Consider the following 12,444-nt stretch of genomic DNA (forward strand, 5'->3'; position numbering starts at 1 on the left):
TAAAATTCATTTGTTAAAGCCTTCACCTCTAATGTGATGGTATTTGGAGTTGGGACCTTGGAGAGGTAATCAGGATTAAATAAAGTAGTAAGATTAGGGTCCTAATCTGATGGGACTGAAATCCTTATAATCCCCTAATCTGATGGGACTGAAATCTCTCTCTCTCTCTCTCTCTCTCTCTCTCTCTCTCTCTCTCTCTCTCTCTCTCCCCCCCCCCCACCTCCATGCGGAGACTGGGGAAAGGCCACATGAGGACATAGTGAGAAGATGGCCATCTGTGAGTCATGAACTGACTTCTCAATAGAAATCAAATCATGCCAGAATTTTGATCTTGGACTTCTAGCCTCTAGAAGTATGAGAAAATAAATTTCTGTTGTTTAAGCCACCACTTAATGGTATTTTGTTGTGGCAGTTAGAGCTAAGACAACCCATAAGAAGAAGAAAAATCAACCAATAGAAACAGCATCAGAAATGACATATATGACATAATTATTCAAAAGGGACAGTAAAACAGCTATTACAACTATATCCCACATGTTAATAATGCGAGAAAAAGTATTAGGCATGTTAAGTAAAGATATAGAACATATAAAAGAGACTCAAACCAAACTTCGAGATGAAAACTACAATGTCTAAGATTAAACATTTGGAAATTGTGGAAAGAAAATTAGTGAACCTGTTGACATGGTAATAGAAACTATCTGAAATCAAACACAAGGGGAAAAAAGATTGAAAGGCTGAACAGCACAATACTAAGCTGTGTGATAACCTCAAACAAATTAATACATGTATAATTGGAGTACCTAAAGAGAATGGGATGTAATAGAGTATTTTTAAAAAATAATGGTCTAAATATTTTCAAATTTTATAAAAGTATAAACTCGCAGATCCAAGAAACTCAATAAGCCCCAAGCACAAGTATGAAAAAAACTTCATCAAGGCCCATCAGAAACAAATTGCTTCAAATCGGTGATAAAAAGAAAAATTTTAAAGCAGCTATGTAAGCAAAAGATACATTATATAGAAAGGACAAATAATGACAAAATAGATAAAGAAATTCAATATATGGTGGGGCGCCTGGTGGATGGGTCAGTCGTTGAGTGTCCGACTTCAGCTCAGGTCATGATCTTGGGATTCGTGGGTTCAAGCTCTGCATCGGGCTTTGTGCTGACAGCTCAGAGCCTGCAGCCTGCTTTGGTTTCTGTTGTCTCTCTCTTTGGATTCTCTCTCTCTCTCTCTCTCTCTGTGCCCCTTCCCCGCTCACACTCTGTCTCTCTGTTTCTCTCTCAAAAGTAAATAAACATTAAAAAAAAAGAAATTCAATATATGGTTATGGATTGTTTCTGGGAGATGCAAAAGTATACGTTAAACTTAGAGTAAACTGGTTGCAATTTTTTATTTTAGGGTTTAAAGACACTAAGGATTCTCAGCAAAGCCCATTACTTTCTATAAATACTAACATTTATTCAGATTAATCCTCAATTCTCTATTACTATTCTCTAGGTAAGTAAACTATTATTTATATATACATATGATATTTATATTTATTATATTTTTTTCAAAGGAAAAAATGTAAAGTCCTTACAAAAACTTTTGGAAATAGTATAGGAAAGAGCACTATATAGAATAACAATCTATTTGGATTAGTATCATTTCCAATTGTCACAAATATTGAGTAAGTTGATGTGTGTCTAACACTTTTCTAGAAAAGATTGTGCTAATGTTTCTGACCTCTTGTTTCTATGCCTAAATTTTTATTCAGTGGAACAAAGTGTATCTCTCTTGCACAAAATTTCCAGACCAACTTCTCACAACTCAGAATTGAGAAAAATTAACAGTTAATTCTTACAAGTGTTGGTCTTGTAAGACACCTATATCCCCCAAAATATGAGATCCCAAACCTCAAAACAGTCCCAAATTTAAATGTTAGTAACAGTCAAATTTTGTAAATCATACTTGGAAATGCTTCAAGGAACGCAATTATATTCCTGCCTTTTAATTAATTCTTTAAAATAAAAGAATCGAGGTGAAATAAGGTACAACCTATCTTACCCTGGTCTTCATGGAAAACTTTGAAGTTTAGGGCAAAAAAAAAAAAAAAAAAAAAAAGCCTCACTGGCTTCCCATGAGCAAGAAGCAAAAATTTTCACTTCATTGATAGGTATGCCACGTGCTATAAAAGGGTGCAACATTCACATCTGTAAGTGCTTTTCATGTTTTAGAAGCTCTCACAAGATGCTTTCCAACACCCACTGTACCTCTGCTAACCCAGCTGCCATAAACTCGAGCGCCAATAGAAAGGTTCCCATCTGCTGGCTTTCTAGCCACAATCCACGGTTTTCATTGTGTCAGCAGTTTGCACACCATGTTGCCGAGTTTCAGGTGAAAGCACTCCTGAAAATATTTCCACAATGTCCCCTTGGAAGTTTATGAGAAACTCTGAGAGCATGACCTAGTGACTCTGCCCATTTATCCATACTTTAGGATTCATCCACCACCCAAGTACCACATCTGACTCCGATTTCTCAAGTACTTTCTAAACTGCTTTACTTTCCACAGAGAGGGCAAAATAAAATACAACAACAAAACAGAAGTAGAACAAAGAAAGTTTCTTGTCTTCTCTATCATTTGCTTAGATGTTTGAGCAGTTTGTGTAAAAATGAAACTCTGAAAACTGTACGTTTCATTCCTGCCTACTCTGCTCCTAGTTCAAAAGAGGCCTTTCTGTTCACTTACCTTTAACTCAATCAATTAGTCAAAAAAATACTGAAAATTTCTTAGAGGCTCAGCTTCTTAGAGATGAAGGTTTATTTAGGGTTTCTGTTAACATATTTGCTTTTGGCTAAAACATATCCCCTGTGGAGATTTTCAGTCCCAAATAAATATTTGAAGACTTAGTCTTTTTGGAAGAAGACACAAATGAGAAGATTTTTGAAAAAGCTCCCCTCTAAATACAGATACTTTTGTAACTGCTCAATCACATGAATTGTATCTTCACTCCTACAAATAAATTTGGCTATATGTGTAATATCTGGCCTGGTTTATGAAATGATTTCTCTTTACAACAAATAAAGTTCTGCCAGATGAACTTCTGCCAAATTTTTAAACTACATCAGCCAATATATTCAGACACAAGAGTTCATTTACTACCATGGAAACCAATCATGTGAATATCTGAGCAATGTGCCTTTTCACATATTTAAATTTCCAATAAGGAGTTTGTTTTAAATCTGGTTAATTTTGCACAAATTTAAACTTGGACACATTCTTCTGAGTTTTCCAGTGATTAAAAAAAGAGAGAGATGAGTTCTTCAGACAACTCTGACCAAAAGACTTCAAGACAACTTAAAATCAGGATATAGGACTTATCTAAAATTGCTCATGGCACTTCTCTCTCTTCTCTTTTACCCAAAAAAATTCCCCACTTCTTCCACTTCTTTCTAATGAAAGGAAATTCAAGAAGGTCCCATTCTTTTCCCTTTTCCTCAAATCTTCCCAAAACAAAAGGAATAAAATCTTCTCCTACAAATTCTTAGAAATGCCTATACTTGGTGGTGCCTGGGTGGCTCAGCTGGTTAAGTGTCCAACTCCTGATTTCGGTTCAGGCCATGATCTCATGGTTCCTGGGATCAAGCACCACATCAGGCTCTGTGCTGACAGCAGCAAGCCCACTTGAGATTCTTTCTCTCCCTCTCTCTCGGTCCCTCCCCGGCTCGTGCTTGCACTTGCTCTATCTCTCTCTTAAAATAAATAAATAAAGTTAAAAAAATAAATTCCTATTGTTAACAAATGGTTTTTTAGGAAAGAGAATTATGAAATGCTGGCACATCTTTCACCAACCAGCTGATAATAAATGATGATAGGTCATTCAAAACTATTCACAGGAAGGAATATTAATGATATTAAGGTAAACCTAAGCCATCAAAAAACACTGAGTGGACTTCTGATTTAACCTTACCAAATATAAAAGGAATAAAATAAAGACTCTAGGAATCTAGCATTAGTCTTGGGTATATAATAATCATAGCTTCAATAGCCACTATCATTTATCAATCAACTCTAAGTGGCTCGGCACTCTGCTTACGCTTTGCACACTGTCATTTCATTTAATCTCAAGTCAACTCTTAGAGACTTCAATCTACAGATAAGCAAACTGAAACTCAAGGGAAATTAAGTAATTTGCCCAAAGTCACATAGCTATAAACGTGCCTGCATTCTCTTTGTCTCCATAGCTCCTGATCTAACTAGCTGACCACTCTATCAGGAAAAAAGACAAAGAGACAAATATAGGTAGTTGGATGGGATTCAATATTTCAAAATTTGATATAATTTTTATACTAAATGAACCAAGCAAACTTGAATTTAAACCACATTCTTTAAAAGATGCTAATTTTTCAGACCCCATTTATCACATAAAAAGAAAGAAATAAAGGCAAGTGGTTAAACTGTCACTTGAGCTGATAGCTATTAGGTAGCACCAACACAAACACAAACACAAACACCCTTGTGCTGTTACCTACATTCAGTCGTGGCTTCTCCATTCAAAGGTTCTCCTTCTCCACTGCTGTAAACTGCAAATACTGAAACTTTATATTTGGTCTCTGGCTGCAGATTTTCTATCACAGTATGAATTGCATCTCTGGGAAGACTTTTCTCTCCAGTCTCAATATCGTCATAAAGCGATTTCCATGAAACCCTGTAACCTCGAACCATTCCTGGAGCAGATGTCCAATAAGCCCCAATTGATGTGTCGGTGATATCTTTAGTAACTAAATCCTTAGGTGAACCACGTTCTAGAATAGAAATGAAAGGGAAATCATTTTTCTTTTATCTACTAGATACGTAAATATTCCTTCATCCTAGTGCACATCCTAACTTGCTGAATTCAGACTCAGTTTGTCTAAGGTTGCCCATTCCTTCTTTCTGAGCCACCTGTCCTTTCCTGTCAGTGCAGCAGACTGATGCACTCAAACTTTAGAATCGTATCTGATTCCTACCTATCACCCTGGTCCCGGTACGTCCAGTCAGATCATAAAGCCCCTGAGGACAAGGATGACATCCAAACATGAAGGGGTACGTGCCTAAAAACGTTTTCTCTTCAAAGGGAAAATTGCATCTAAATCCCAAAATTTTACATTTCATTCCGGTTTTACAACATAGTCAGCCATCGTTCACGAAGATCTTTACATCTTTAGCATCACCTTTTTCTCTCTGATGTAACTTAAATAAGCTCATTTCAATGGATGACTTATAATAACTTCAATGACTTCATATCACTTGCAAATATTAATTCCACCAATCGTTTTTTCATGAAAACTCTACTTGTTCATGCTATTTAAAAGTATAAGTGCAACCTTCCAATAGAGCTGAACTCTAATGAAACTAAAAACCACCAATTCCCCTGGAAAACTTAAAAGCCATCAGTCATCAAAATAAAACACACCACTTGTTCTAGCTGATCGAAAATGTCTGCTACTAAATTTTGGCTCTTTCAATTCAAAAAAAAAAAAAAAATACAACCCAAACGGAAAAATATGGAAACCTCAACTTAATAGGAGGCACAGATGTCTTCCAATAAAACCCTCACTTTCCATAATTTAAATGTAAAATAAATATACAGGTCACTTTATATTGGCTACCTTTACTAGGGTTTATGCCACAGCATGACATAAATATAAAACTATCTGTCTCTACAGCATACATTTCATCAGTAATTGTTTTATATTCAAGCAAATGATATATAATGTTGTTACAAGAATTTTGAAGACTATTATTTTACTTGAAGAGTAAAAATGAGTATCTTAAAAAATACTCATGACGAAACAACTACATTTCAGCACAAAAAGTAAAGGTAAGAATAAATTAAAAAAAAAAAAAAGAAATCTGGATAGACAGAAACCTATCATACTGTAGAATTTAGAGGGAAAAATAAATAAAACAGGAGCTGGGCATCTTACCAGAGCCCAAGCACAAATGGAAAATTCTAACTCCATTAAAAATAACTTTAACTGCTGACAGGACATCTCATCTCTGGAGGGAAATTAGTTACATATTTCACTGAAACCCAGAATACTTATTTTCAAGAACACATTGACTTTTTTCCCCCCACAGTGCTTGAGGCTAATACTCATTTGAAGGCCTTCTTGAACTCTATTTCTTACTTAAATGGCCACATATTTTTATATTTTCTCTACTTGGGGGAATATAAACAAACTGTTTGTTTCTGATTCGGTTTGGTTGTTGCTTTTTAAGTTTTATTTTGTTTTGATCATTGACACCCCAGCAACTGGTCTCTAGATTTTCAATGTGCAGCACATGTTTCCTTTGCTTGATATACACCTTGTTTTCCTATGTGCCTCTGAATTTCATAAACTGCAGCTAGGCATAGCCATTGTAAAATAGTTGTACTTGAAAGTGACTGAACTTAAATGAGCCAAAAGCTGCATTAATGGCACTCCAAAAAAAAAGTATAAGATAAATAGATAGAATACGGGAATGTCTTCCAAATTAATACTGAAGTAATTTACAAATAATAGTTTCAGCATCTTTTCCATTCCAAGGTTGTGTTTCTCAGCCTGTCTTCCTCCCTACTTTGTACAGCACTGAGTTTGTGACACTATTTATTTCCATGACAACAGACATCAATCTCACAAACACAGGCTAATGATTTCTTTGTGAGAAAATAATAGACAATTATGGCTGAAGCAATCATACATTCACAAAGATATTTCTGGGCTACAAACAAAAGGAGCCTAGTTCACTAGACAAGCATTCCCATAGACTTTAATCAACTGTTTTAACACTCTCAGGACCTGGAAAGTTGGAACAAAATACTAGTAAAATTTCAGTAAATATCTTTGCAAGGTTTATCAATGTCCAGAAAAGAGTCTATAAAAGCACTTTTTGAAATACAAATGAAGCATTAACTAAAAAACATTCTTAAGTTATAATTAATGACATGACAACACTAAATCCAATGAGCACTGAGTAAATTCTCAATTACAGAAAACAATCCTCAAAAAATTATATTATCTGCCAGCGACACCCAAAGGCATTATATACAGGCAGTGGCATTGCAACATTCCTTATTAGTAACAAAGAAAATGAAATCCAAAGAAGGAAGAAAGGCACCTCAATCCAGAAGCCAAGACTGACAAGACAAACTGCTTCAACAGGCTTCAGTCGGTGTGATAAGAATATTCTTAAATATTAAGCTTATGCTCTTGTCAAACACATTGGTAAACTTTTTTTTCTCCCAAAAAAGCAGGAGGGTTGAGTATTCTAGCTGCTGCATTACACCCAAGAATTTTGAGAATATGATGTCCTTATGACAAGTAAATTTTATCAGGCCTATAACCCTTTAAAAATATTATTTAAATGGAATCTTAGCTTGGACAAATATTGGTTTACAAAAAAAAAAAAAAAGAAGCAATTGAATTGTATCCTGTGATACAATTGGCAGACTATCAAGTGGCCAAGCTGGTCTTAAGACCTGGTGTGCAACCAGCTGAGCAAGCCACCAGCAGGCTATGTCGCCCCCTGGGGCCCTGGGAAAAAATAAATGGACTGGACTTGATAAGATACATAGAATCACCTGGGGTGCCAAAGAGTAGGCCATGCCCAAATCAATTAAATTGAAATATGTGGAGATATGCCTAAGCACTGATACTTCCTAAAAAATCTTTTAAATCTCTATTATTCTCACTGCCCTACAATTCTTTATTCTTTCCTCATTTCTTTCTTTTTCCTTATGCTCCTCTCTAAGGCCATTATTTGTTAGATGTGCTTGGTCAGTGCAGGAAGAAACCCTCACACTTGCTTTCACTCTGAAATAAGGTTCCTTCAAAATAAAGACAGGTATGGGGTGCCTGGGTGGCTCAATTGGTAAAGTGTTCAACTTTGGCCCAGGTCATGATCTCACAGTCCACGGGTTCAAGCCCTGTGTCAGGCTCTGTGCTGACAGCTCAGAGCCCGGAGCCTGCTTCAGATTCTGTGTCTCCCTCTCTCTCTGCCCCTCCCCCGCTCACCCTCTGTCTCTTTCTCTCTATCTCATGGCTGACCCTCAGAGAACTGAGAAGTGTGTTGGATCTTTTCATCACATCCTTTCTCCCCCATAACACACATGTGATGTTCACTGCTCTCTCCTCCCCTTCATCCTGTTTCAAAAGGAAGTGGCTCTCAACCCATGCTTCTTATTCAAGAGTTGATCACATTTTCTGGTGAATGAGGTTCAACTGAAGTGTTACCTAGCTAGGCATTTGCTTTGGTTTAAAATACGAATTGCACATTTTGTCCTTGACCTGAGGAACTTCAGACATCAATAACTACAGAAAGAGTATTTGGCTCGGTTTGGTTAGATTGGGTTTGGGAGTCTCTTTTTAGAAAACCTGGGAAGGAAAAGGAAAGGAAGAGGAATAAGAAAGGAAAGATGTCAGAAGACCAGCGTGTAGCCTTTCGGCAGGAGAGATTACAGTTTCTTAAAAGGGGAAGCTATAGAAACGGTCCAGTGAACAGGAACCAATGCCAGTAGTCTTTTTGCCCCTTTGTCACTATGCTTCCCAGAACCTGGATCCACTTCCACTTTAGCAAAGGCTTCCTACCTCCTCGAGTCCCTCTTTTCGCTCTGCCTCAAGACTTATAAATGTTTGTTTTATGATCTTTTAGTTTGTTCAAGATTTCACATAAGCAATATTGTTCTCAATAATATTTAATTTCATGGTACCTGTTTTCTGCTGTTCTGGGGTATATGCCTAGGCTTTGAATATTACTTTTATTTCTGGTAATAGAATTTCTGGCAATCGTTTCAAACAAGTCCTCTTCTATAATGATGGCATGCCTTTATCTTCATCCTTCTCAATAGTTTTCCCAGCTACCTTATCCTCCCCAGTATAGTACCAGTATATTTATAAGAAATAACATGCTTTTCTGTCATAAATTTAAACACATAAAATTTATCAGTTTTTGAGATTTTGATACTCAATATCTCTTCTCTGATTATCAAACATATTTAGATATACTCAAAAGTCGTTTTTCTCATGCCTGCTCACATGCATCTCTGAGCTACCGTTGTGGGAAGTAATTTAGACAGGTGCATTTCTCATGATCTGAACATCCACAAGGGGTTGATTTCTGCTTTTTCCACATATGAAGCCAAAGAACTAATGCCTCATTTAAGTAACTTTCCTACGTTTCCTTAGCCCTTTTCCATTTGCTTTCTGAAAAGCAAATCATCATCCAATTCAAATATAATTATAACGCAAATTAGCCAATGATGATAACTGAAAAATTAATCATAATGAAATGAAACTGTATAAATTGTTCCAGTCAGCTTTCATTGAGTTTCACATACCACTTTCAAAAATAGAAATTAAATTGAAAATGTAATGTAAATCCTCTTCTAAATCAATTTGTCTTTTCCGTTAAAGCTCAGTTCAAAAGTCATCCAACTTTCCACAGCAGAATACAGAAAACCTGCTTCCGCGTTTATGTGGAAACATACTTGATTTACAGCCAATGAATTAGATCCACCACTCCAAAGGACAAAGTTCACTATTGATAAGCTAACAAGTATGTTAAGCAGTATGTAGTTCTTAAAAACCGCTTAACAAGTCACTCTTCAACCTCAAAGCCTGAGATTTCTTCCATAACTGTTATGTCTCCAACATGATTTAGATATTTCTCTGATGAGCCATTAACGTGCAGGAAAGGAAATATGAATTGCTGCTTGGTAATTGTGCTAAAGTTCCCAGGAAACCTCAGAGTTGTTATACTCAGAACATATAATTTTTCAAATTATGAGATAGCAATAACTCTAGGGAAACATAGAGACCTTATTTAGTCTGTCTTGGAGAGGCCCCACGCTACTCAACATCATGCAGAGGAATCCCTATGATGTGCTAAAAACCTCATTGTAACAAAATGTCAGCTGAGTTAGCTTGGTTTGATGTACAGGAAGTTCTTCATGTCTAGGAAGTTGGCAGGTTGCTATAGCAACTGCAACAAAGGAAATGTTGAAAAGTCATCTTTTCCACAGCCAAAAAACAACACTCAGAAACAAAACGAACCATATTATTCCCAAACTGAAATTTTCATTCATTTGTGGTCAATCTTTGCATTAAAAATGGCCATTATTCATTTCAGGGTTTCTTCTATGAACAGGTTTTCCTTTCTCTAAATACTAACAGTGACAATTAAAAGTTCCATCAGGACCTAAAGTACTTTTACATTACAACAGTGCTTTAGTAATTACATTAAATCTACTTTAACAACAACAACGGGGGGGGGGGGGGGGGGGGGAATCATGTAAATCAAACCCAAGAGTTTGTGCTCAGATTCCTCTGAAGTTTGGATCTGAAATAGTAATAAACACTGCCTTTGTGATTCTATTTCATACAGTCCTAGAGCAAACCATGAACTTCCCCAATGCCAATGCTAATAAATCTCTCTTCCAGGGACAGGGGAATTTTCTGATCATTGGCTACATTTCAACAAACTAGGAAATGGATTCAAGTTAGGGATGGTTGTAGACCATACTAAATATTTTTTTTAATATTTTTTGAATTGAACAGAATGCACTTCAGACAATCCATAAAATTTCAACCTACAGAATGCTCTTGCCGGCTGGACCATGCCTCTGGATGGAAGAAACATTCCTTCAAGGTCTGCTCTTACCACCTTCTCTCCCAAGAGAAAAACAGATTAGAAAAACAGCGGCCCTCAAAAGCAGTTGCCTGGCTCTGTTTCTGGCTTTCCACTCCCTGCATTTACCATCATATCCTATTCCTGTATATGGTATGTGGATTTGGCTAAGTTAATACAATAAAATGAAATGGAATAACCAGGGGCAAAAATCTACTATTTTAATTTAGTCACAACTATGCTTTCACATATTTGTCAAGTTTACCACACATAATGCAATGGGATAAATATGTTAATAAAATCAGGCTGGCAGCATTTTATATAATCCTTCATGCAGTAAAGAGCTTTGGTATAAATGGGAAAAAAGTATTATTACAATTCAATTATCAATTAACTATAGTTAATCATCTCACTTCCCTCCTTCTCAGGAAATTGAAAACAGTAATTTCTAAGATCTATTTTACTACTCATGTATCTCCCTTAGAGGTAATTTCTGATCAAACATGTGTGTTTGGGGGGGGGGGGGAGAGGGGGCACATGCATAGAAGTTGGTAGATTTTCTATACTACTTGTACAAAACTATAAAATTATAAACAATTTAGCTATACACTTGGCTTAGAAAAATCACAGCTTAATAGAATATGTTTGCTATTAAATTAAAATGTGTATTTTGTTTTCTAAAGATTGTTAATATATTATTAACAAAAATGCCCTAATTTTTAGCTTTAAGAGATTTGGACTGAGTATGAATATGGTTTGTTTTAAAGTAAGAAAATGCAGAAAAATATCAGAAGGTTAAAAGGTATAAGAAGTAAAACTATTAAATCATTTCCAAGATATTCCTTATGAGAAATTTTCACAAACATCAATAACCTACAATTACTCTGTAGAAAAACAGAAGCTCAAAAGTTTATCCTTAAAAAATCCTATAAACAACCTATGTTGAAAGCCCATGGGAAGTACATGAGAAAGAGAACTTCAAAAGTCAAAACAAAAAAACAAACTTTTCAGAAATTCTGGACGTTGCTCCAGATAGAAAGATCACATGCTTTACTGATTGGATTATGTCTCTGTAATTAAGGCAAATTCCATTTCTAGTTCTTATTATTTTCAAAACTTTAGGGTAGCTAATCAATATCTCCAAGATACTTACAAAAGCTTTATTTTTAGATATCAATCTTAAAGTGAATATTATTTCTCCTCATGAATTTTATATACATATAGTATTTTACAGTTCACAAAGAGTTTCACTTAGAGTCTCCCATTCGATCTCCACGATAAATCTGGGATGAAGGCCGAGCAATGATCATCCCCTCTTATAGATGGGAAAACTAAGACTCAAGGGGTTAAGGAAACATGTCAAGGTCACATGGCTAACTAGTCAAACCAGGACTCTTCTAGTAATCAGTATTGTACACACTGGTATTTAATCTTTCATTTAAATCCTCTTTTAAAAGTAGATTTCAGGGACTATTGGAATTAAACTCTTGGTCACCATTAGAGATAGGATTGATTAGAATATTTGTTTTTGTTTTAACTATTGACAAAGTCTTGAAGTTTTAATCAAAACTGTCTGTTGTGGGCCTTGTCCCTGTTAATTATAATATCTACAATCCTCCAAGCTCCCGGATCCACCAAATTAGACAGACATTTTACCTAAGGTCACTGTGACTTCACATCACAAAAGGTACTTCAGATTTGTTTTCTTCCTATAACTATTTTCAGTAAGTCATATAAAAGATGGTGATAACAAAAAGGAATCAATGCCTGATTTCCATTTAGGCTTCCAGCTATGGTACCGACTCA

General features: G+C 35.8%; 1 protein-coding gene across 7 annotated transcripts in view; it reads right to left on the reverse strand.

Moving 5' to 3' along the window:
• Positions 1 to 12,444, reverse strand: part of COL12A1 (collagen type XII alpha 1 chain) — a 116,114-nt gene that overhangs the window by 75,117 nt on the left and 28,553 nt on the right. For 5 of the 7 annotated variants that reach the window (XM_086707247.1, XM_025926140.2, XM_086707246.1 and 2 more), the window contains one exon: positions 4,521 to 4,793. The exons of the other annotated variants lie outside the window; for them this stretch is intronic. In XM_086707247.1, the coding sequence (XP_086563373.1) occupies positions 4,521 to 4,793 (273 nt within the window). The remainder of the gene's footprint in view (positions 1 to 4,520; positions 4,794 to 12,444) is intronic. 7 annotated transcript variants of the gene reach the window in all.

This window comes from Puma concolor, chromosome B2 (genome assembly GCF_028749965.1).
Source record: "Puma concolor isolate L17-30 chromosome B2, mPumCon1.1.hap2, whole genome shotgun sequence".
NCBI classification, from domain to species: Eukaryota; Metazoa; Chordata; class Mammalia; order Carnivora; family Felidae; genus Puma; species Puma concolor.